Source organism: Salmo salar, chromosome ssa03 (assembly GCF_905237065.1).
Source record: "Salmo salar chromosome ssa03, Ssal_v3.1, whole genome shotgun sequence".
Lineage (NCBI taxonomy): Eukaryota > Metazoa > Chordata > Actinopteri > Salmoniformes > Salmonidae > Salmo > Salmo salar.
The window spans coordinates 33,006,299-33,033,430 of NC_059444.1; the positions used below are offsets into that span (position 1 = coordinate 33,006,299).

Below are 27,132 nucleotides of genomic sequence, written 5' to 3' on the forward strand. Positions count from 1 at the left end.
AATACATTTTTGGCCTCAATTAAAAACTACAGGTTTGGGTCAAATCCAATAAAACACAACACAGAGTGAAACCCTTTGTACCTTCAAGTATCGTGGAGGCAGCATCATGTTATGGGTGTGCTTGTCATCGGCAGGTACTGGGGAGTTTGTCCGGATCAAAATAATGATGAAAGGAGTAAAGCCCAGGTGACAAGTTAAAGGAAAGCCGTCTGAAAACAATCAAGACATCTTAGTTTATAATATTTGTTTTTACATTCAATAACATTCTTTCACTTTTAAAATGTGGAGTAGGTCCCTTTTTAGATTACATTTTAAGGCAGCTAAATGTGAAGACTACAATGTGTGCGTTTAGTTTCACTCTGCACTATAAAAATAATAATTTGGTGGGTGATTATATTTGTCCTATTTCACATGTACAAGTGTGTATTAATATGCATGTGTGTATTGGAAATGCGTTTTTTGCATGTCACAACTCTCCCTGAGAGACCCTCGGAGAGTGGGGTCACGGCGTTGCTCATTTATGTGTATGCGTGGTTTAACAGCCTCTTATCAGTGAGTAATAGCATTTTGTCTACACACAACTATCAATGGCTTTATAATAGTTTGTAATCATATGGCTCCAATGGATGTAGCTTAACATATTTCACCTATTGAGTCAGTGGCAGGAAAGTCTGAGCCAAAGACAAAGGGGAATGTATTTCAACCTCATACTTGTTTTCTGTCGCAAAAATGTTTTGCTACGGTGTGCCCTGATGAATATGACCCATGTTTCAGGTGCAGGCAGAGCAGCGGATCATGGGTCATGTTCCACAACATTGGGGGCAAAAATGGATAATTAGAAGTATTTATGACACGACGGGGCCCCCAGAGGGGAGGCCTCCCCTTTCACCTCAAGCCACATTAAACAAATGCTGCCCGTCATCATCCAGAGTTGGACAAGGTTGGAGGGTTGGGGCCCCTTCGTTCTCCTCTCAGAGCTGCCATACGGAGCTGTGCTGGCGGGACAGACGCTGGGGTAAAGGGGGAGGGAGGGGGGTACTCTGTGGACCCCTGTGCCCCCAGCTGTCTGCGCCCAGCTAATGACTGGTCTCAGGGGGGCTGTTGTGGGAGAAGCAGGGAAATTGAAACAGACGCCACGGCTACATGTATGGCTCTGCTGCCATTCAAAACCACCCGGTGAGGAGAGGAGGGGAGAGTGAGGGAGAGGACTGGTGATGGAGTAGGCTAGGCCAGCACTGAGCGTTACAGTCACTATATGCTTTATTAAACCAGCGGCATCTATTAAGGTGCTGTAATCAATAATCAGTCTTTTTATGTTTTTTGTGTCTTTCCTCGAGAAATGTGTCCACGTTTGACTTATCTATGTGAAATAAGATCAAGAACAATCGAAATGTAAATATTATTCGGATAATTCAACTAGCATTTATACATACTATACTAGCAGGTATACTGGCTGTATTGGTGGAGACACATGATGCATCGTTTTTTGATGTACATCAATGATAACTAAAAGAATCCCAAGCATATGTATGCCTAGTAGTGTGTTAGTTCCTATATTTGTGATCCCACGCTCCAACCTGGCCGCCTGAGGCCTTTTAAAGATCTCCAGTATCCTCCACTTTAACATCCTTCACTCCCTGCTGAGCCCATCCCACATCCCTCTCCACCCTCCAACACAGCCCCATCTCCCGTAAGGTAATGACCAAATTAGGCCTAATGTCTGATGTTGTACACTAGTGGCTAATGGCACAACCAGCGACAGTGGCGGCATTAGAGTATGTGCAACTGGCAACAACAACAGCAATAATCCCTGATCCAAGCCGCCTTCTCTCTTGTCTACCGCCCTCCTCCCCTGCGGCTGGGAAGGTGCGGAGGGAAGAGGGAAGGGAAAATGAATGGCGTTTGCCACACTACAATGAGCTTTTGATGGGAGACAATGGAGGATCCTGCCTGCTCTCCACACGGGGTGGTAGGAGGAGAGCAATATGGGGCTCATGAACTGCCCCGGCCCTCGCTGCCTCCCTCCCTCTCTCCGGCCCCTGAGGCCCCCGGCCCCCCCATCTCTCCCAGGACTCATAATGGCATCCTGAGGGGAAAAAGAAGAGGGAAAGTGATGTCAAATGTCAGGAAACCAGAAAGATGGCAAGCTGACACCCCCCTCCATCCCTTCAGCCCTCTATCCCTCTCTCTCATCTCTGCCCAACGGTGGAGCAGGTTAATATCACATTTATAAAATACCTTACCAGAAACTAAGCTGGCTCTTATCCCCCTGTCACTCACTGACAGTCATATAGAGAGCTTGGCCTGAGGCTAACCTAACTAACCATTTGTTAGCTGACCTGCCCCCATACCTGTCTGTTTTTCCTTCATCTGCTCTAAAGCCACAGCAGTACTGATACTTTTGGACCGCTAGTACCAGAGTGCTGGGTTGACATCTTTTTCATTGTGATCACTTTGCATTCATTTGGTTGGTATGAATTAACACTGTCTGGTATTTCTTATGATACATGGTACATTATCACTAGTCAATATCTCATGAATCATAGCCTTCCGTCTTTCCCTTCTAGAAATCCAAATGTAGTATGTTTCTGTGTGTGTATTTACACAGTATCAAACATCTTGTACGTAACCTGTCAAAAGTATAGTTGATTATGGTTTCTCTTACTGATCAGTGATTTTCTCCGTCTTTCCACAGCCAACGGGATGAGCGAGCCCCTAACCTGCAGCTCTGGAGTGGGCAGTGCCACCAGTCCCAAGCTGGAGCCTCCCCCCTCACCTCACGCCAACCGCAAGAAACACAGACGGAAAAAGAGCACGGGCATCACCAAGCCAGACGGGCCATCTACAGGCAATGAAGGTAAGCCAGAAGTTAGGCTAGGAGTTCTAGAAGACACTCATTCTGCAAACTCGTCAAAACAATCTAAAACCAGTTAAAACATTCTGAAACGGCAAGCTTCCTGAAAAAAAAGGTGCAAACTTAGTACATCTGGTTAGCCTACCTTATTGAAGTGCATGTCTCTGTATAGTCGCCACAAATGTTCTCCAGTCTTTAGCCATAGTGTGAACCATCCGCCCTGAGCTCCAGAAGCTGTGGATCTCTCCTCAGCTCAGCAGGGGAGTGGCAGCCACCCCTCTGCCCAATTAATAATGATTCTCCAGTCTGATGATGAATGGACAGCTCTAATTGGATGGCATTGTGAAAACACAGTCCCATCTCTAAGGCCATAAAACTGATGTCACTGGAGCCAGAGATGATCAATCAACATGATTGATACGCTGCATAGCAACAGCATTGGCACCGACGCCTCCTTAATGACGCTTAGTATTTATAATCATTACGCTTTTATAATGGTTTCACTGACACACGCCCATTCCAGTTTGAATGGGACCACTGACCACATCGTTTCAAGCACGAATCACCAGCACTGTTGTTGAAATGTTGGTACAGTAGTTTCAATGTCAAAGATAGGTTAGTGTAGTCATTGTGCTTCTCTATCGCAGATATTTGGGCCTGTCTTGCATCATTCTTACCCCTTTTTTTCCGTAGGAGTAGAGAGGAATGCTTTGTATTGATTTGACAGTATTTAACATACACTGAGAGTACAAAACATTAAGAACACCTGCTCTTTCCATGACATAGACTGACCAGGTGAATCCAGATGATCACCTATGTTCCCTTATTGATGTCACTTGTTAAATCCACTTCAATCAGAGTAGATGAATGGGAGGAGACAGGTTAATGAAGGATTTTTAAGCCTTGGGTTGTGTATGTGTGCCATTCAGAGAGTGAATGGGAAAGACAAAAGATTTAAGTACCTTTGAGTGGGGTATGGTAGTAGGTGCCAGGTACACCGGTTTGTGCCAAGAACTGCAATGCTACTGGGTTTTTCACGCTCAACAGTTTCCCGTGTGTAACTTGAGGGGGTGCAACTCAAAATTATAAATACACTGACAAAAATATAAACACAACATGTAAAGTGCTGGTCCCATGTTTCATGAACTAAAATAAAAGATAAAAGAAAGAATATATATATATTCTGCTGTGCACAAATTTGTTTACATCCCTGTTACTGAGCATGTCTCATTGGCCAATATAATCCATACACCAGACAGGTGTGGCATATCAAGAAGCTGATTAAACAGCATGATCATTACACAGGTGCACCTTGTGCTGGGGACAGTAAAAGGCCACTAAGAAATTAGCAATTTTGTCACACAACCAATGCCACAGATGTTTTAAGGGGTGGTGCAATTGGCATGCTGACTGCAGGAATGTCCACCAGAGCTGTTGCCAGATAATTTAATGTTCATTTCTTTACCATAAGTCACCTCCAACGTCATTTTATAGAATTTGGCAGTACGTCCAACCAGCCTCACAATCACAGACCACGTGTATATGTGCTGTGTTGGCGAGCGGTTTGCTGATGTCAAGGTTGTGAACAGAGTGCTCCATATGGTATGGGCAGGCATAAGGTATGGAGAATGAACACAATTGCATTTTATCGATGGCAATTTGAATGCTCAGAGATACCGTGAAGAGCTCCTGAGGCCCATTGTCGTGCCATTCATCCATCACTTCATGTTTCAGCATGATAATGCACTGCCCCATGTCGTAAGGATCTGAACACAATTCCTGGAAGATGAAAATGTACCAGTTCTTCCATGGCCTTCATACTCACCAGACATGTCACCCATTGGACATGTCACCCATTGAGCATGTTTGGGATGCTCAGGATCGACGTGTACGACAGCGTGTTCTAGTTCCCACCAATATCCAGAAACTTCGCACAGCCATTGAAGAGGAGTGGGACAACGTTCCACAGGCCACAATCAACAGCTTCTATGCAAAGGAGGTGTGTTGCGCTGCATGAAGCAAGTGGTGGTCACACCAGATAGACTGGTTTTCTGATCCACGCCCTTACCTTTTTTAAGGTATCTGACTATACAGATGCATATTTGTATTCCAAGTGATGTGAAATCCATAGATTAGGGCCTAATGAATTCATTTCAATTGACTGATTTCCTTATGTGAACTGTGACTCAGTAAAATCTTTGAAATTGTTCCATGTTGCGTTTTCATATATTTGTTCAGTGTGTGTGTCCCTGCCCCGACAAATTGAGACAACTCAATATTAGGAAGATGTCCGCAATGCTTTGTACACTCAGTGTATAAGCCTCATTCACATCACCATGATTTTGCCCCCATTTTTTCCTAAGTAAGCTTACCCACAATGCCCTGTATCATCCTGAAAGAGAAACCAAACAAGATTTTAGACCCTAATGGACCAACACTATCAGAATCACTCCAATAATGGTCTCAGGGGCTTGAATGAGTGATGGCTGTCATTAGGGACTTGGGAAACTGGGTGGATTCACCTCGTCACATTGCATCGAGGGAATCATTAGTGGATATTAGCCCGTCTCAACGTCCGTCCCAACCTTTTGTTCTGTTCCATATACAGTAGCTTGGAATCATTGAAATGTGTCCACGTCTTTTAATATGACGAACTTTCTGCTCTAACTGTGGATAAGTGATCATAATTAGACCTGTAAATGCTGTTCAGCGTGTGGTGTCAATGGAAACGTGCGGATTCAGAAAGTTTTGTTCTCTGTCAAAGAAGCACGTTTATTTCTTACTTTTTTTTTTTACACCTTCTCTTGTAAGATTTTCTATTAGCATCAGCTTGTCTGTTCTACTGAATGCTTCCGGAATACAGACATATTGCTTAAATATCGAAATCACTCAAGTGTAGGATGCAGGTTGTGTCTCTTGAATGAAGGGGAGAGGGAGGGAGGGAGGGAGGGAGTGAGGGAAGGAGAGGTTGGATCCTTGAATAAATTGCTATCAGTTTATCTCATTTACAGGGCAATCAGAGCCCTGGAATACAGTCCAAAATTGAATTTTAGTTGTTGTGAAGCATCATAAATCAAAGGGGCATGAGCGTTTTAAGGTGAGCAATCAGTTTTGTCAACATGGGAAGAACAGGATGTGTGAGGTAGCCTTGAGAGGGTCAGTCACACTGAGAAATCTGACTGCCGAAAAGGTACTTAGCGCATCTGCCCAGTGTCGGCAGTTAACTTTTTGTTATTCACATAGAACAGTTTTAACTCCGATTTGCTTCGTTTAAGTACTCCAGGCCACAAGGTGGCAGTAGGTTGTTTGGCTTGTGCCTGCTGTAGCTAATGTTAGCTAAGTAATGTTGTTGCTAGCTAGCTAGAATTTGTAGTAAGCCCTTGTTGATACTAACCAGATGGCCACAACTAGATAACTAGCAAAGCTAGCAACATTATAAAAAAATCACAATGGATTCATTTTTGATTGAAGCAGCTGCCTGGGGACCAGTACGGGAAAAAACATTTTTTTTAAATTAAATGTATGCATTCACTACTGTAAGTCGCTCTGGATAAGAGCGTCTGCTAAATGACTAAAATGTAAATGTTAGCTGTGGATAGTCGGTGGAGTAGCTAACTATGTTATGCTAAATGACGATTCTAACCGTTTCAGTATGGGATAATGGAGATTGAATTTAAGGATCTTCATCTTGCTAGATAGCTAGCTTGGTAAAGCATTTAATGTTGTGTGCATTGTGCTGCATTTACCACCCCATTCATCTATATGAAGTGTGTGTGTGACTGCCTGGCTCAGTTAGCAAGCTAACGTTAGCTAGCTAACTAACTAATGAGCTAACTAACAAGATCAAACTGAACCTAACAGAAAAATATTTTTTCAAGCATAAAGCTAAAGCTAGATTTTATGCAGCTATATTGTTTTAGTAAAAACAATTCTGATGAGAAGGTGGTGGATTACACTGGGAAAAGTGCCCATTTGTTTAATCTTTCTTGTCACTTCTGTCGGCTTCCTGACGTGGAGGTTTGTGCTCTCTAATTGTCAAGTTCATTGCTTTGCGATTCTACATGTAGAAACGGCAGGTTCGTCGTTAACAAGTCGGTACACAGCATGGACTAATTTTATTCTAGCAAGAGAAGGAGCGGCCTACTGTGCTATACCTATCGGCAGTCAAATTTCTCAGTGTGTCTGTACCATGAGCTGTAGCCAAGGAGATATTTTAGCCAGGCAGTTATGTTTATAAATTAGTAAATGACCACGTGACATGACCAGGAAAACCACTGAACCTTAATTAGACTTCAATTTGGCTCCACAGAGTTTTTCCATTGAAAAACTTGTGGTTCCTACAAATAACAGTAGGGCATACATCCTAATTCCGTTCCCAACCTTCAATTGAAGAGAGAAGAGACAGACTGGCAAAGTTAGCACAGAACCTCGCAGATCCATCTAAGAAATCCAGGGTTCATTTTGGGCAACTTTAGTCAAGAAAGTAATTTCTGCATTGTGAGTCAATTGATTGAAAGTCAAGTTGTTCCTATGCAAGTCAAGAGCAGTTCCAATGGCATCTAGCTTTCAACGTATACATCTCCAAATTAGTATTGTATAGGCATGACATGCAGAGGCAGCAATGTGAATTCTCTTTGCTGTATCGGCTACGTTTCCACTATACGCTTTCCTCAGAGGAAGTGCACAATGGACACAGCCCCTAATATCCTAGTGCACTGTCAGAACCGTGTGCAGTGTAATGAACTTCTCATGTGCTTAAAGAATGATGCAGGATGCATAGCGAGACAACTGACAGCCCTTTAATGCGCTTCTCAGCAGCCGCCTGGCATCGGGGCTCTCTGTACGCGCCACTCGCACACCGTTCGCATGCCACCTGCCTAAAAAAACCCACTGGAAAATCGATGGGCGATAAAGACTTGTGTTCTAGGGGAGGCCCTTCTGATTAATGCAGACTGTCAGGGAGGGGAGCTTCATTAATGTATTTCTCTTTTAAAAGAAGGAAGGAAAGTGTATCAAATGTTCATTATTTGAAATGGGTTCAGCGTGTTCAGTGGGGAGTGGCAGCAGAGATGGAGGGAGAAAGACGGGAGGAAATGAGGAGAGAAGGAAAGGAGGTTCAGATCCTTCACAGTTTTACACTGTAGATGAGGACGTTTGCTCTCGTCAAGGACATAGCAGTAATGTTTTAATTGTTAGTTTGTTTGTGTTTAGTTAGTCTCTTAATAGTTTTTAAATAGTTTTCTAATAGTTTTTTTCATAAGTTACTTTTATTTCTTAACATGTTGTGTCGTGTCAGTTACATGTGAATTTGAGAAAGATGTATAACTTGATGTATGAAAATGAGTCGGTGTGAGAAATGTCCGTTGCAAATGTCCTGCTCTTCTTAGAGTGGGCGTTCAGAAGAAACCTTGATGTGGTTGCATCATCTCACCGAGAATAACCATCCCCTGCCAACTATCGGTAACCCAGTAACACGTCTTATTGATCATATGAATATGTCTTAACATCCAGAGCGGGAAACCTACAATCCCTAACCCTCCTCATCCTTTAGCCCTAACCCTAACTCCACCTCAGTGAGGTTAGGATATAAAGTACATTCAATAATATCCTCCACTACCTCAGTGTGTTAAGGGTTATATATAAAGTATACACTATATACTATAATGCCCAGACTCCTCCACTCCCACTCTCTACCTCAGTATGTTTAAGGTTATACAGTATAGTACATAAATACCCAGACTCCTCCACTCCCACTCTCTACCTCAGTATGTTTAAGGTTATACAGTATAGTACATAAATACCCAGACTCCTCCACTCCCACTCTCTACCTTAGTATGTTTAAGGTTATACAGTATAGTACATCAATACCCAGACTCCTCCACTCCCACTCTCTACCTCAGTATGTTTAAGGTTATACAGTATAGTACATAAATACCCAGACTCCTCCACCAGTGTGTTAATGTCTTCTGGAGTCCAGCAGAGGATTAGGAAATGGTGGTTTAACAGCCCTGTGCTAATAGTGGGTATTTATCTCAATACTTTGTTTTGTCATTGACTCCCTCCCTGGACAATACCGTACATCTCTGTTTCATTTCGCAAAGCTGTCCCTGGAGCCCAGAGCAGCTACAGTAATGGCTCCTCGGCTTTCCAAACCAAACGCCACCCAATGCACGTTGCAGAGAAAGGAATAATAAGATTCTCATTTGTGCGCCTCTGTACACAACACACTGCCCACAGATACGCCGTGTAATTGACAGTGTTTTCTTTTCGCGTATCGCTAAATGTAGTTTTGCTATTAGGTTGTGGCTTGTGTGCGTGTCTGTTTATGTGCGCCTATGTGTGTGTCAGTATTCTCCTCTCGCTCTGCGTTTTGGTGCGGTGCGGTTCCCCCGGGGCCCGTGTGTGTCTCAGTAATGGCCTGCTCCTGATTGCTCTGATACAGGTTAGGAATATTGGCTTTAATGATGTGTAAAATGAGCAAGCAGTGCCTGTGACATTTACAGATGGCACCGCCTTGGCCTGTTCTTCCCAACTGCTCGTTAATTCAGAGGAACAGAAAGCACTTCTTTAAGTGACCGCCTGATGCGTGCAACATACACAACCCAGCACAAGACCTCATACATACCATCACACATACAAAACCCCACCTTGGATGACATGTCACCCCCACCACCTCAAAGTCTCTACTATATATTGTCCAAATACACACACGCACTAGTTTCACACTTGCACCCACATACACCCACACACACATATACACTCACACCTTGAGGCCTTGCTGAGGCGGTCATTGAATCGATCTCTCCAGAGAGAGGTAGTGTGAGGGAGGATAGATGTGTCCCTCCCTGGCCCTGCCTCTCTGCCTGCCGTAGACAGCTCAGCTGGGCTCAGCCCAAACCCCAGAGGTGCTAATCTGGTCCTCCGGTCCTCACTTCTCCCGTGGAGCATCTGCTGTGGAGTGGAGGGACGATCATTAGGAGTAGAGACAGCTCTGTGTCAAACCTGTACCAATGATCTCTAAATATCTATGCTCAGAGGTCTGATCTTCTTCATTGATCTGTAACGATACCAATTTGGTAATTTCTTGATTTACCAAATATGCATTTTATATTTTTTATAAATGTTATGTATTTGTTGTTGACACATCCAGTCTGATGAACGGCTGATGAATCATGACTCTGTAAAAAAGCCCTCTAACAGTTTTATGATGCATGGTAAATGGTGGACAGGAGGACATACAGGTAACTGCCAAAATAAAGGAAACACCGCCACTACGAGTCAGAACCACTTGAATTCTTCCACGAGAAATTCCATCATTTTGTGTTTTGTTGATGGTGGTGAAAAACGCTGTCTCAGGCACCACTCCAGAGTCTCCAATAAGTGTTCAATTGGGTTGAGATCTTGTGCGTGAGACGGCCATGGCATATGCTTTGAATCTTTTTCACACACATCAAACCATTCAGCAACTACTCGTTCCCTGAGGATGGGGGCGTTGTCATCCATTGGGATAAAAAAATGGCCTGCCCAAGATTTTTATACATGACCCTACGCAAGATGGGATGTTAATTGCTTATTTAACTCAGGAACTACACCTGTGTAAATGCACCTGCTTTCAATATACTTTGTATCCCTCATTTACTTAAGTGTTTCCATTATTTGGGGAGTTACGTGTATAGTCTAGACTGTAGGAGAAGATGCCTTCGCTCCTTGCTTCACTCCACGTCACCACAGCCATTAGGCTATGATTTCTTTTTTATTGTGGTCATGTTAATTAAGGAAAATCATCGTATCTGCCTCTTGATTCTCCACAGTAACAGTTGTTCCCCTCCTATTGGATTCATATTACGTTGCTCCACGTCTGCCCACTGACCTGGCCACATCTAATTGGAAAGGACTTGTTGATTGTGTAGCTGCTGGATAAATATTGTCAGATCACGGGGTTAATGCTGATTGCTGGTGTTAATGTGTGACTGAACTCCCCATTCGTTCCTCTGTTAGCCGTGGGCTAACTGTACCCATTGGGGAACATCAGGAGTGCTAATGATCCTAGCGCTAGCTGTCTCAGTCATCATCATGGCAGCAGCTGCCTCTGAAATAGCGGCCGTAATACCTCATTGTATCGTTCACGCCTGGTATTTATCGTCTTGGAGGAGGACATTTTGACCTTAATCGTCATGCTTAGATGGAACGAAATTACTTTGCTTCACACAGAATGGAATTACCTCTCCAGTGAGGCTGTGACAGGTCCTGCATTAAAAAGCAATATCAACATACTGTATAAGCATATCATAATACTACTGTTGCCACCGTGATACTATGATACTACCACAGAAATATAATTATGTGAACGGATATTTCCATTCAAGTCAATGGGTCTTAGGGGATTTGCCTTTTCTACTATCTGGTTGGGTCAATGTTTTTGTCTGGTGGTTTGGCCGTTTTAGTGCTCATGTCTTACCTGTACTGTTCTGTTCCGCGCATGAAGAGCTAAATTTGTATCCTCAACAGTTTAAGAAATCAGCGATTTGTTGATTTCTTAATCTCAGTAATGAACGTGTTTTAATGCCTCCAATTTATTGCTAGTCAACTAAATAATTAGCTTTGTTCAGGTTTTTAGAAGCTGAGTGCAGAAGTGTAACGTCATTGGACTCTGAGGAAAACTAGGCTGCAAATCTAAATGCCATGCTTTTTTTAAATGAACAATTATGGGACAGTTGAGGGGAAAGAGGAACTCTTTAAAGTACAATACTTGTATAAAACTGACTGAATGTCTGAATTTCTTTATTCAATCATATATTTCTTATTGTTTGTTCAGTTTTCTTAACAAATGATTCTTGATAGGATAATAGGACCTTCTAACACCAAAAGGACACCAACTAAGCATCACATCATGTTAGTCTAAGCCTTTGAGGGTCATTGTAACATTACTCAAACCCAGACTTCCATATGTAAACACCCCTTAACTGTACTGTATGTTTAAATAAGAAGCTCTGAGGTCTTTATTGATTCTGTTACCTGTAGTCGATATCTCAAACAAGATCAGATAATTGAAGTTGGTGTCGAGCTAATTGGATTATAGCTTTCCCCCTGAAGAGGAGACCCTCCACTAGAGCATTGGGATTGCTAGAATCCCCACAGCCAGAACCAACTACTTACTTTTGGTTCTGGGAACGGATGTATAGTCTTATTATCCTTTTCATACACAGACCCAAATCCCACTAATTTACCATGCCTGCATAAGCTTGTTTGTATATCTTAAAGGGGTAGTGGGTAAAAAACATGGAAAAATAAAAGCCACCTAAAGACCTATACCTTTTACAGACAGACTTTATGCAGTGGTGTAAAGTACTTAAGTAAAAATACTTGAAAGTACTCCTTAAGTCGTATTTTGGGTATCTGTATCTGTACTCCATACATTTTCCTTGACCCCCAAAAGTACTTATTTACATTTTGAATGCTTAGCAGGACAGGAAAATGGTCCAATTCACTCACTTATCAAGAGAACATCCCTGGTCATCCCTACTGCCTCTGATCTGGCGGACTCATTAACTGGAAATTAGTTTGTAAATTATGTTTGAATATTGGAGTGTAGCCAGGGGCACGCTCTTTTTACAAGACAATTGTGCTGTCTGGTTTGCTTAATATACCTCTGGAAGCAACGTCAGGGTGTAAAGCTCGCAGCCATTGGTTTGGCGGATGCCAGGAGAGCGCTACCTGCCCCAATGCATAGTGCCAACTGTAACGTTTGGTGGAGGAATAATGGTCTGGGGTTGTTTTTCATGATTTGGACTACACCCCTTAGTTCCAGTGAAGGGAAATCTTAACGCGACAGCATACAATGACATTTTAGACAATTCTGTGCTTCCAAGTTTGTGGCAACAGTTTGGGGAAGGCCCTTTCCTGTTTTAGCATGACAATGCCGTGTGCACAAAGCGGGGTCCATACAGAAATGGTTTGTCGAGATCGGTGTGGAAGAACTTGACTGGCCTACACAGAGCCCTGATTTTGAAATTATCTTGGAATGAGATGTTCAACGAGCAGGTGTCCACAAACTTTTGGTCATGTAGTGTGCCTGTAAAAATAATCAAACCTGTTGAAATAATATTTTTAAGAACCCAATTCATACAGTCCCATTTTTACAACATTTGTATTTGTATCTGCCAAGGCAGCAGCTACACTTCGTGGGGTCCAGCAAAATGTACATAATTTATACAATTTTAAAATCATTACAATACATTCACAGATTTCACAACACACTGTGTGCCCTCAGGCCCCTACTCCACCACTACCACATATCTACAATACAAAGTGTGTGTGTGTGTGTGTGTGTGTGTGTGTGTGTGTGTGTGTGTGTGTGTACGTGTTTGGTGCCTATGTTTGTGTTGCTTCACAGTCCCGCTGTTCCAAAATGTGTATTTTTATATTTTTTAAATCACATTTTTCTGCTTGCATCAGTTACTTGATGTGGAATAGAGTTCCATGTAGTCATGGCTCTATGTAGTACTGTGCGCCTCCAATATACTGTTCTGGACTTGGGGACTGTGAAGAGACCTCTGTGGGGTATGCATTAGAGGTTGACCGATTAATCGGAATGTCCAATTAACTAGGGCCGATATTTTCTTAACAATCGGAAATCGGTATTTTTGGACGCCGATTTGGCGGATTTTTAAAAAACGTTTCTTTTTTTTTTTACACCTTTATTTAACTAGGCAAGTCAGTTAAGAACACATTCTTATTTTCAATGATTAACTAGTCCAACGCTCTAACCACCTGCTTTACATTGCACTCCACGAGGAGCCTGCCTGTTACGCGAATGCAGTAAGAAGCCAAGGTAAGTTGCTAGCTAGCATTAAACTTATCTTATAAAAAACAATCAATCAATCATAATCACTAGTTAACTACACATGGTTGATGATATTACTAGTTTATCTAGCCTGTCCTGCGTTGCATATAATCGCTTAGGTACACGTTGCTCCAACCATAAACATCAATGCCTTTCTTAAAATCAATACACAAGTATATATTTTTAAACCTGCATATTTAGTTAATATTGCCTGCTAACATGAATTTCTTTTAATTAGGGAAAATGTGTCACTTCTCTTGCAACAGAGTCAGGGTATATGCAGCAGTTTGGGCCGCCTGGCTCGTTGCGAACTGTGAAGACTATTTCTTCCTAACAAAGACAGCCGACTTCGCCAAACGGGGGAAGATTTAACAAAAGCGCATTTGCGAAAAAAGCACAATCGTACCTAACCATAAACATCAATACCTTTCTTAAAATCAATACACAGAAGTATATATTTTTAAACCTGCATATTTAGCTAAAAGAAATCCAGGTTAGCAGGCAATATTAACCAGGTTAAAGTATGTCATTTCTCTTGCGTTCATTGCGAACTAATTTGCCAGAATTTTACGTAATTATGACATAACATTGAAGGTTGTGCAATGTAACAGGAATATTTTGACTTATGGGTGCCACCCGTTAGATAAAATACGGAACGGTTCCGTATTTCACTGAAAGGAAAAACGTTTTGTTTTTCGAGATGATAGTTTACGGATTCGACCATATTAATGACCAAAGGCTCGTATTTCTGTGTGTTATTATGTTATAATTAAGTCTATGATTTGATAGAGCAGTCTGACTGAGCGGTGGTAGGCAGCAGCAGGCTCGTAAGCATTCATTCAAACAGCATTTTTGTGCGTTTTGCCAGCAGCTCTTCGCTGTGCTTCAAGCATTGCGCTGTTTATGACTTCAAGCCTATCAACTTCCAAGATTAGGCTGGTGTAACCGATGTGAAATGGCTAGCTAGTTAGCGGGTGCACGCTAATAGCGTTTCAAACGTCACTCGCTCTGAGACTTGGAGTAGTTGTTCCCCTTGCTCTGCATGGGTAACGCTGCTTCGAGGGTGGCTGTTGTCGATGTGTTCCTGGTTCGAGCCCAGGTAGGAGCGAGGAGAGGGACGGAAGCTATACTGTTACACTGGCAATACTAAAGTGCCTATAAGAACATCCAATAGTCAAAGGTATATGAAATACAAATCGTATAGAGAGAAATAGTCCTATAATTCCTATAATAACTACAACCTAGAACTTCTTACCTGGGAATATCGAAGACTCCTGTTAAAAGGAACCACCAGCTTTCATATGTTCTCATGTTCTGAGCAAGGAACTTAAACGTTAGCTTTCTTACATGGCACATATTGCACTTTTACTTTCTTCTCCAACACTTTGTTTTTGCATTATTTAAACCAAATTGAACATGTTTCATTATTTATTTGAGGCTAAATTGATTTTATTGATGTATTATATTAAGTTAAAATAAGTGTTCATTCAGTATTGTTGTAATTGTCATTATTACCCCCAAAACATTTTTAAAAAATCGGCCGACTAATCGGTATCGGCCTTTTTTTGGTCCTCCAATAATCGGTATTGGTATTGCCATTGGAAAATCATAATCGGTCGACCTCTAGTATGCATGTGTGTCCGAGCTGTGTGCCACTAGTTCAAACAGACAGCTCGGTGCATTCAACATGTCAATACCTCTCACAAATACAAGTAGTGATGAGGTCAGTCTCTCTTCCACTTTGAGCCAGGAGAGATTGACATGCATATTATTAATGTTTTATCTCTGTGTTCTGAGCTAAGTCCCTTTTTGTGGCACCTGACTACCCGACTGAACAGTAGTCCAGGTGCGACAAAACTAGGGTCTGTAGGACCTGCCTTGTTAAGAAGGTAGAGCAACACATTTTTGTGGACAGACTTCTCCCCATCTTAGCTACTGTTGTATCAAAATGTTTTTACCATCACAGTTTACAATCCAGGGTTACTCCAAGCAGTTTAGTCACCTCAACTTGCTCAATTTGCACATTATTTATTACAAGGTTTAGTTGAGGTTTAGGATTTAGTGAATTATTTCTCCCAAATACAATGCTTTTAGTTTTATAAATATTTAGGACTAACTTATTCCTTGCCACCCGCTCTGAAACTAACTGCAGCTTTTTAAGAGTTTCAGTAATTTCAGTTGCTGTAATATCTGACGTGTATAGTTTTGAGTCATCCACATACATAGACACACTGGCTTTACTCAAAGCCAGTGGTATGTTGTTAGTAAAGATTGAAAAAAGTAAGAGGCCTAGACACCTGCCCTGGGGAATTACTGATTCTACCTGGATTATGTTTGAGTGGCTTCCATTAAAGAACACCCTCTGTGTTCTGTTTGACAGTTAACTCTTTATCCACAATATAGCAGGGGATGTTAAGCCATAACACATAAGTTTTTCCAGCAGCAGACTGTGATCGATAATGTCAAAAGCTGCACTGAAGTCTAACAAAACAGCCCCCACTATCTTTTTATCATCAATTTCTCTCAGCCAATCATCAGTCATTTGTGTAAGTGCTGTGCTTGTTGAATGTCCTTCCCTATAAGTGTGCTGAAAGGCTGTTGTCAATTTGTTTACTGTAAAATAGCATTGTATCTGGTCAAACACCATTTTTTCCAAAAGTTTACTAGGTGTTGTTAACGGGCTGATTGGTCGGCTGAGCCAGTAAAGGGGGCTTTACTATTCTTAGGTAGAGGAATGACTTTTGCTTCCTTCCAGGCCTGGGGGCACACACTTTCTAGTAAGCTTAAATGTAATATATGGCAAATAGGAGTGGCAATATCGTCCGCTATTATCCTTAGTAATTTTCCATCCAAGTTGTCAGACCCCGGTGGCTTGTCATTGTTGATAGACAACAACCATTTTTTCACCTCTTCCACACTTACTTTACAGAATTGAAAGTTACAATGCTTGTCTTTCATAATTTGGTCAGATATACTTGGATGTGTAGTGCCAGCTTTTGTTGCTGACATGTCATGACTAAGTTTGCTAATCTTGCCACTGAAAAAATATTAAAGTAGTTGGCAATATCAGTCGGTTTTGTGATGAATGATTCAATGAGCTGAGTTTGCCTTTTTTCCCAAAATGTAATTTAAGGTGCTCCAATGCTTTTACCTATCATTCTTTGTCATTTATCTTTGTTTCATATTGTATTTTCTTATTATTATTATTCAGTTTAGTCACATGATTTCTCAATTTGCAATATGTTTGCCAATCAGTTGTGCTGCCAGACGTATTTGCCATTCGTTTTGCCTCATCCATCTCAACCATACAATTTTTAAATTCCTCATCAATCCACGGGACAATGACAATGACCCAACACACCTCCAGGCTGTGTAAGGGTTATTTGACCAAAAAAGAGAGTGATGACTGCTACATCAGATGACCTGGCCTCCACAATCACCCGACCTCAACCAAATTTAGATGGTTTGGGATGAGTTGGACCGCAGAGTGAAGGAAAAGCAGCCAACAAGTGCTCAGCATATGTGGGCATTCCAGGTGAAGCTGGTTAAGAGAATGCCAAGAGTGTGAAAGCTGTCATCAAGGCAAAGGGTGGCTACTTCGAAAAATCTCAAATATATTTTCATTTGTTTAAAAAAAAAATACTACATGATTCCATTTGTGTTATTTCATAGTTTTGATCTGTTCACAATTATTCTACAATGTAGAAATTAGTAAAAATAAAGAAAAACCCTTGAATGAGTAGGTGTGTCCAAACTTTTGACTGGTACTGTATGTTAACGTGGGCTATTTTGAGCACTTTTCTTGGATGCTTACTTGTTTTCATTGCTTTACTGGGAAGCTTAGCAGAAGTAGGTATGCTGATGTAATTTATGTTAGTTCAGGGTGAGCTGCACACAGCGGACTTCCTACTAGGGCACACCGCCTCAGTACCAACAGTATATTTCTGGTTCATAGGGGTGGCAGGTAGCCTAGTGGTTAGAGCGTTGGGCCAGTAACCGAAAGATTGCTAGATCAAATCCACGAGCTGACAAGGTAAAAATCTGTCATTCTGCCCTTGAACAAGGCAGTTAACCCACTGTTCCTAGGCCGTCATTGTAAAGAATTTGTTCTTAACTGACTTGCCTAGTTAATTAAAGAAAGGTTCAATAGACACATGATTACTGTATACACTAGCTGTTGAGGCATTCAGGGCAGTTAGAGGGGCATACATTAGGTTACTTACATTGTGTCTACCAATGCCCCTGGTATAATGTACATTTGCTGAAGCATTATGACAACTCATCACAATGGTAGGTATTAACTGAGCTGGGCTTGGGTCATTGATAAGTCATTGTCTCAATGCAGCCTTATAATGTTGTGAAAGGATCCAGGAATGCAAATGAGTTGGGTGGATCCCATCTTCCTTATAAAACGTGTTTTGTTTCCAAAAGGTATCGAAATTGTCAACAAAAATTACACCCATTGAGCTGCAATAATCAAGTAGCCAGTTGTGAAGTGAAAGAATCCTGCTAAAGCGTTCAATGCCACGATTCAGAGAGGGGACAGATTTGATGGGTGGGATAAGCCTATTATACCGCCCATGCACATGCCGGCAAGTTTAGGAGTGGGTGTAAATGTGGGCCGATGTGGGTGGACGTCTATTTTAATAAATCCTTTGAATATACACCATCACAAAGAAATTCATTATTAATTTGTTTAGGCAGGTCCTAAGAAACATTATACGTCTAATAAAATGTATTTTCAATAGAATAGAACAGCATATTTTGAATTTAATTATGTTACTGGTCTGTGCAGCCTATAGGCTACATGGCTGCGCAATGCACAGGAAATCAATTCTTATTTTGTTCATTAAAAAGACAAGACACGCTTACCCTGATCACATTCAACACAAATATATGTTTTTGTAGGCTAAGATTACAATGGAATAACAGAATAAAATACAAATAATATTTTTCCCACACAACTATTTTGGAACAGAATCCATGTTTCATCTCTGTCCTACCCTCACTCCGCTTTGTTAGGGAGCAGGCGTAGGGTCTTACATTGAGAGTATGTTCATCATAATACTGATAGGAAGTAATAGCAATCCTGTTTTTAAAAGCATGTGAGTCTCGTGTTCATATTTCACCGCGGGGACTTGCCTATACTCAATCGAGCAAAATAATAGTCCTCCACTTTATTTGGGCTACATTATTGCATGCTAAATGTTTGTGATCAGTAGTAGATGAGAAAACTAATAGTTGAGCTATACCACCTCCACTTATTTGCCCAGCCAGAGAATTAACCAAATATACGGACAGAGATTCAGTGAAACAAAATCACATTGATTGATTAAGACAAGTCACAGGCTTTTGGTCAGTAATAGGCCTAGGCTACTAAACATCTTTGAGTAAAGAGCAAAAGACTCCACTTGTTAAGCTACATAACATGGTAGCAAAATGTTGTCATCAGTGCTTATAAATGAGCCAACTAGACAAGATGATCATGAGCAGCACTCACCTCAATTTAGCTAAGATTTATTCAGCCTAATTGTAGCCTAACCAATATTCAAACGGCTATTCAGTAAAACGGAAAATCTGGCATTGTCTCAAAGCAGTGTGAATCAGTGCTGAAACAGCAGGAAGGCTATTGCTTCAAATGTATTAGAACAATTGGATGACGTTGGGAGTTTCAGTAAGCAACAGTTTGCTGCCTTCAATTGCATTAGCCCGCTTTATTATAATCGTTTTGTCATTCAGTGATATTTATTTCCACAGTAATTATTTGTGGTTAAGAAAACAGTGCATGTGGTGGGCTATGCAATGAAATGGGTGAAGTGACATGCCTAGCAAAGTTTAGAACTGCCAGATGGATGGTTACAGCCAGAGCCATATATATATATATATATACTCTGGTAACAGCCTAGTAAAAAACTTTACCCCAATCATGACTAGGTCGGTTCAAGCGAAAAAAGCCATTTCCCTGTAATGTTTAGAGAAGATCTTATGTCAAGTGTTATTGAAGTGTTGTGGTTGCAGGTTTACCTGGCACATCTAAAGCTTTTTCTTTTGGGGTGTTGCTGTAGCCCACCAAGTGATAACAGTCAGTATCTAAATAATATGTGTGAAATGCTTGATGTGTGAAATGTATGTGATGTAAACAGTGAGGTCTACTTTCTTGGGGACCTGAATATTGACTGGTTTTCATCAAGCTGTCTGCTCAAGAGGAAGCTTCTCACTGTAACCAGTACCTGTAATCTGGTTCAGGTTATTAATCAACCTACCAGGGTGTTTACAAACACTACAGGAATAAGATCAATCACATGTATCGGTCAGATTTTTACTAATACTGTAGAACTTTGTTCTAAAGCTGTATCCGTACCCATTGGATGCAGTGATAACAATATAGTGGCTATATCCAGGAAAGCCAAAGTTCCAAAAGCTGGCCTAAAATAGTGTATAAAAGATCAAACAAAATGTTTTGCTATGAGTCGTGTTGAAGTTAACAAATATTTTTTAGTCTGATGTGATTAATAAGGAGCATCCAGATGCTACACTTGATGAATTTATTGATTTACCTGCACCTGTTAAGAAACTGGCTGGTAGAACTGTTAAGGCTCCATTCATTGATGAGGAATTGAAAAACTGTAGGTTTGAAAGAGATGGGGCAAAGGGAGTGGTTGATACGTCTGTCTGCACATCAGACTGTCTGATTTACTGAAAATTAATAAATAATGTGACTAAACTCAACAAAAAGAAGAAAAATCTGTATTATGAAGCCAAGATAAAAAAAAACGGTTAAATTAAATTATGGGCAAAATGACAAATTCAACTCCGTCTTTCATAGACTCAGATGGCTTATTCATCACAAAACCATTTGATGTTGCCAATTATTCTTAATGAAAGAAAAGCATTGTAAGTTTGAATTTTGTAAAGTTAGTGTGGGAGAGGTGGAAATGTTTTTGTTATCGATCAATAGTGACAAACATCCTGGCATTGACAACTTCGATGGAAAGCTACTGAGGATGGTAGCTGACTCTATAGCCAGTACTTTATATCATATTTTTAATCTGAGCCTAGAGGAAAATCTTTGTCCTCAGGCCTGTAGGGAAGCCAAAGTCATTCCGCTACCCAAGAGTGGTAAAGCGGCCTTTACTGGTTCTAACACCAGACCTATCTGCTTGCCACCAGCTCTTAGCAAACTGTTGTAAAAAAATTGGTGTTTGCCCAAATACAATGCTATTTCTCTGTAAACAAATTAACAACAGACTTTCAGCATGCTTATAGAGAAGGGCACGCAATATGTACTGCACTGACACAAATGACTGATGATTGGTTTAAATAAATTGATAATAAGAAGATTGTGGGAGCTGTAGTGTTAGATTTCAGTGCAGCCTTTGATTTTATTGACCATAACATGTTGTTGAGAAAACTTATCTGTTATGTCTTTTCATCCTCAGAGCTATCTATCTTATAGAACTAAGAGGGTTTTCTTTAATGGAAGCTTCTCTAATGTCAAACATGTAAAGTGTGGTATACCGCAGGGCAGCTCTCTAGGCCCTCTACTCTTTTCTAATTTTACCAATGACCTGCCACTGGCATTAAACAAAGCATGTGTGTCCATGTCGCTGAAACCCTTAACAAAGAGTTGCAGTCTCTTTTGGAATGGGTGACCAATAATAAACTGGTCCTGAATATCTCTTAAACTAAGAGCATTGCAATTGGTACAAATCATTACATACAGTTGAAGTCGGAAGTTTACATACACCTTAGCCAAATAGATTTAAACTCAGTTTTTCACAATTCCTGAAATGTAATCTTAGTAAGGATCACCGCTTTATCTTAAGAATGTGAAATGTCAGAAAAATAATAGAGAAAATGATTTATTTCCGCTTTTATTTCTTTCATCACATTCCCAGTGGGTCAGAAGTTTACATACACTCAATTAGTATTTGGTAGTATTGCCTTTAAATTGTTTAACTTGGGTCAAATGTTTCGGGTAGCCTTCCACAAGATTCCCACAATAAGTTGGGTGAATTTTGGCCCATGCCTCCTGACAGAGCTGGTGAAATTGAGACAGGTTTGGGGACCTCCTTGCTCGCACACACTTTTTCAGTTCTGCCTACAAATTGTCTATGGGATTGAGGTCAGGGCTTTGTGATGGATACTCCAATACCTTGACTTTGTTGTCCAACCTCTTCAGCGTCTCGTCCCGTCAGCGGGATCAAAATCCAGGGAAAACTCCTAGCGACATTAGCATTATGAAATTTAATATATATTTTTTTTCAAATATAGGACTGTCTCATATCGTTTTATAGATACACCTCTCCTGAATCGACCCACGTCGTCCGATTTCAAAATGGTTTTACAGGAAAAGCGGAGTCCATCGTAAAAGCAGCAACATAAGCATTTTCCGACCAACCACATGCATCACAAATAACCAAAAAACAGCTAAATGCAGCACTAATCTTTTACAAACTTCATCAGATGACACACCTAGGACATCATGTTACACAATGCATGCATTCTTTTGTTCAATAAAGTTCATATTTATATATGAAAACAGCATTTTACATCGGCGTCTGACGTTGACTAACTATTTTCCCGTCAAATGCAATCCGGGGAAACAGAGCTACAATTTACTGAATTACTATTCGAAAACATGTTTAAAATGTAATATTGTCATTCTAAGATTTATAGATGAATATCTCTTGAAAGCACCTGTCATACCAGATTTAAAAATAACTTTACTGGGTAATCACACTTAGCGATAAAAGGGGATGCGATACTCAGAAAATGAGCTAGTAAATACAGCTCGGCGCCATCTTGGAACAATCGCATATCACATCTAATGTTGTATAATATTGTCAATAATCCCTTACCTTTAGTTGTCCAGGAATCCCAGGTCCACAACAGATGTATTTTCGGTCGAAAAAGTCCATCCTTTATGTTCCATTAGCTTGCTGTTGTTAGCGCGTCCGAATGGTGTATCCAACTACTCTGCCGAGCGCGCCACAGCCGTTTCGAAATAAAACATTTTTTTCCCATTTAGGTTCGTTCAAACATGTCAAACGTTGTATAACATAAATCTTCAGGGCCTGTTTCAACAAGAGAGCCAATAAGATTCGAGGGGGATGATTTCATTGTGTTTCAAAATGTTTCCAAAGGTGGGGGTAGACAGGGCCGCCGGCGTCATAATGGTGATGGCCCTCCCCCTGTGACCAATTTCCAACGCGTCTCATTCACTGAGTTTCGACAGTAGAAGGCTCAAAACACTTTGTAAAGACTGGCGACATCTTGTGGAAGCAATAGGAAGTGCTCAATGAACGATATCTCACGGTGTGAATAATAGGCAACGACGTGAAGTTGAGTCCACAATTCAGAATTCCACTTCCTGGTTCAATCGGTCTCGGGGTTTTGACTGCCATATGAGTTCTGTTATACTCACAGACACCATTCAAACAGTTTTAGAAACTTTAGGGTGTTTTCTATCCACAGGTATTAATTATATGCATATCCTAGCTTCTGAGTCTGATTAGTAGGCCGTTGAAAATGGGCACACATTTTTTCCAAAATGCGCTGTGGCGCCCCCTATCGTAGGGTAACGTCAAGAGGTTGCCATTTTGCCACAACTTTGGAAGTATGCTTGGGGTCATTGTCCATTTGGAAGACCCATTTGCGACCAAGCTTTAACTTCCTGACTGATGTCTTAAGATGTTGCTTCAATATATCCACATAATTTCCTTCCTCATGACGCCATCTATTTTGTGAAGTGCACCAGTCCCTCCTGCAGCAAAGCACCCCCACAACAACATGCTGCCACCCCCGTGCTTCATGGTTGGGATGGCGTTCTTCGGCTTGCAAGCCTCCCCCTTTTTCCTCCAAACATAATGATGGTCATTATGGCCAAACAATTCTATTTTTGTTTCATCAGACCAGAGGACATTTCTCCAAAAATTATGATCTTTGTCCCCATGTGCAGTTGCAAACCGTAGTCTGGGCTTTTTTATGGCGGTTTTGGAGCAGTGGCTTCTTCCTTGCTGAGTGGCCTTTCAGGTTATGTCGATATAGGACTCATTTTACTGTGGATATAGATACTTTTGTACCTGTTTCCTCCAGCATCTTCACAAGGTCCTTTGCTGTTGTTCTGGGATTGATTTGCACTATTCGCACCAAAGTATGTTCATCTCTAGGAGACAGAACATGTCTCCTTCCTGAGCGGTATGACGGCTGTGTGGTCCCATGGTGTTTATACTTGCGTACTATTGTTTGTACAGATGAACGTGGTACCTTCAGGAATTTGGAAATTGCTCCCAAGGATGAACCAGACTTGAGGAGGTCTACAATAGTTTTTCTGAGGTCTTGGCTGATTTCTTTAGATTTTCCCATGATGTCAAGCAAAGAGGCACTGAGTTTGAAGGTAGGCCTTGAAATACATCCACAGGTACACCTCCAATTGACTCAAATTATGTCTATTAGCCTATCAGAAGCTTCTAAAGCCATGACATAATTTTCTGGAACTTTCCAAGCTGTTTAAAGGCACAGTTAACTTAGTGAATACGAACTTCTGACCCACTAGAATTGTGATAAAGTGAATTATAAGTGAAATAATCTGTCTGTAAACAGTTGTTGGAAAAATTACTTGTGTCATGCACAAAGTAGAAGTACTAACCGACTTGCCAAAACTATAGTTTGTTAACAAGAAATTTGTGGAGTGGTTGAAAAATGAGTTTTATTGACTCCAACCTAAGTGTATGTAAACTTCCGACTTCAACTGTTAGTTCTAGACCTCAGCTGAATCTGTTAATGAAGGGTCTGGCTGTTGAACAAGTTGAGGAGACTAAACTACTTGGTATTACCTTAGATTGTAAACGGTCATGGTCAAAACATATAGATTCAATGGTTGTAAGGATGGGGAGAGATCTGTCCGTAATAAAGAGATGCTCTGCTTTTTTGACACCCCACCAAAAAGCAAGTCCTGCATGCTCTAGTTTTATCTTATCTTTTATTGTGTCCTGTCAAATTGTCAAGTGCTGCAAAGAAAGACCTAGTTAAGCTGCAGCTGGCCCAGAACAGAGCCGCGCGTTTTGCTCTTCATTGTAATCAAAGGGCTGATATTAATACTATGCATGCAGTCTCTCTTGGCTATGAGTTAAAAAAGTATTACTTTTCTTTTACCCCCCTTTTCACGACAAACGTCATATCCAATTGGTTGTTACAGTCTTGTCCCATCGCTGCAACTCCCATACGGACTCGGGAGAGGCAAAGTTCGAGAGCCATGCGTCCTCCAAAACACAACCCCGCCAAGCCGCACTGCATCTTAACACAATGTACGCTTAACCTGGAAGCCAGCTGCACCAATGTGTCGGAGGAAACACCGTACACCTGGGACCGTGTCAGCGTGCATGCACCCGGCCCGCCACAGGAGTCGCTGGAGTGCAATGGGACAAGGACATCCTGGCCATCCAAACCCTCCCCTAACCCGGGCGATGCTGGGCCAATTGTGCATCGCGTCATGGGTCTCCCGGTTGTGGCCGGCAGCGACACAGCCCGGTATCGAACCAGGATCTGTAGTAATGCAGCTAGCACTGCGATGCAGTGCATTAGACCGCTGCGGAACTCGGGAGGCCCCTCTTGGCTAAGAGTTGAGGAAAGACTGACTGCGTCACTTCTTGCTTTTACGAGAAACATTAATGTGTTGGAAATTGTTTGCGTTGTCAACTTACACACACACTTATGCAACCAGGCATACCACCGGGTGTCTTTTCACAGTATCCAGGTCCAGAACAAATTCAAGAAGTAGAGTATTATGCAGAGCCATGAGTGCATGGAATGTTGATTGACGTTTCTTCCCCATCACTGTCATCAGAAGACTCTACAATGTCTGGTTCAATAAAAATGATTTTACCTAAATCAGGGATTTCCTCATCGTCTGATTAATTTTCAGATTCAGAGAGAGAGAGTGAGCTTAGCACGATCGTCCTCCAGAATGTAGTCCATCACATCTTCTCAATGATCTTTGTCGATAGCACCTGTTAAATTCAGGGCAGCAATGTTGAGAGCAATAGCAACACTTCTGCAGTTCTACATGATATCTCAGCCAATCATGGCTAGTGGGAAGGGTCCTCACTTTTTCTTTGGCAAAACCAACTAGGCTTGGTTTAACAACACCCAACACCCCTGCCAATTTGCCAGTTACCCACTGATATGTATAAAATGGTATACCTGCAAATAACTGGTAAATAAGAGTCGGTTTGAAAAGGTAACATACCACATCTTCTGTCTGAAATGGGTATGATGATAGACTAGCGAGTCCATGTCGCCAACCTCCAAATGTCCGGTGTCTACAGATAATAGCTCAGTATTGACTCCCTCCCAACTCCAGCACACATGAGCCCATTTTACATACACACTGATTTTACCAGAGCTTGCAATTCTGATCTCTTTATACGACTGTGAACTCTGTATGCAATAAACAATCTGGGTGTGCAAAGAGAGGGCTGATGGGAGATGTGTTGGAGGAGCCCAATCCCCCCTTGTCTGTAACCTCCTCCCCAGTCTCCTGCTGGAGGCAGGGAAACATGCGTTATGCAAATTAGCCCGCTATATTTGCATAGCCATAATTAGGTAATTACAAATCGTTTGGCTATGAGATAAAGCATGTGCAGAGGACTAGACGATTTACATCAGTCATTTTCTAGTGTATTATCATTGTGTTAATGAATTACTTGTAAACGGGGGAGGCATTATGACATGTATTATAGCATATGTTGTTTCAAAGCCCTTGCCCAGGCAGATGACAGGTGACATTTTCATAAAGCCTGCTTCATCGTGAACAATGTATTCAAATCAAATCAAATTGTATTAGTCACATACACGTGTTTAGCAGATGTTATTGCGGGTGTAGCAAAATGCTTGTGTTTCTAGCTCCGACAGTGCAGTAATATCTAACAATTTCACAACATATACCTTAGACACACAAATCTAAGTAAAGGAATGGAAAAAAGAATATATACATATATGGACGAGCAATGTCAGAGCTGCATAGACTAAGATATAGTATAAATACAGTATATACTTATGAGAATTATCCACTAGAATAAATACACAGAGCATTTTTTATTAGACTGTGTTGAAATCTGTTTTGAATTTATAGTGATTGCCATTATTTTCAAGAGTACACAATCAGTGTTGAGTAGCTAAAGGAACACTGATACTGGTTTCAGTGGGTATTGTCGCTGTAAGTCACTTTGGATAAAAGTGTTTGCTACTATTTATTACTAGGCTATTATTATCGATTGCAAACAATCAATTACAGAAGAAATTGTAATTTACAGTATTTTAGTGGTACCTTAAGGCGTTTGGAAATTGCTCCCATGGATGAAATTCAAAATAAACATTTTTGCTAAAATAATTATTATATTATTGATTGGCTATGACTTTTCAAATCACCCAG

The 27,132-nt window shown here is 41.2% G+C and overlaps 1 protein-coding gene across 2 annotated transcripts in view; it reads left to right on the forward strand.

The window, feature by feature from the left end:
- The window catches only part of LOC106599824 (arf-GAP with GTPase, ANK repeat and PH domain-containing protein 3), a 219,631-nt gene that overhangs the window by 171,639 nt on the left and 20,860 nt on the right, over positions 1 to 27,132 (forward strand). For both annotated transcript variants that reach the window (XM_014191164.2, XM_014191163.2), the window contains exon 13: positions 2,696 to 2,857. In XM_014191164.2, coding sequence (XP_014046639.1) covers positions 2,696 to 2,857 — 162 coding nt within the window. The remainder of the gene's footprint in view (positions 1 to 2,695; positions 2,858 to 27,132) is intronic.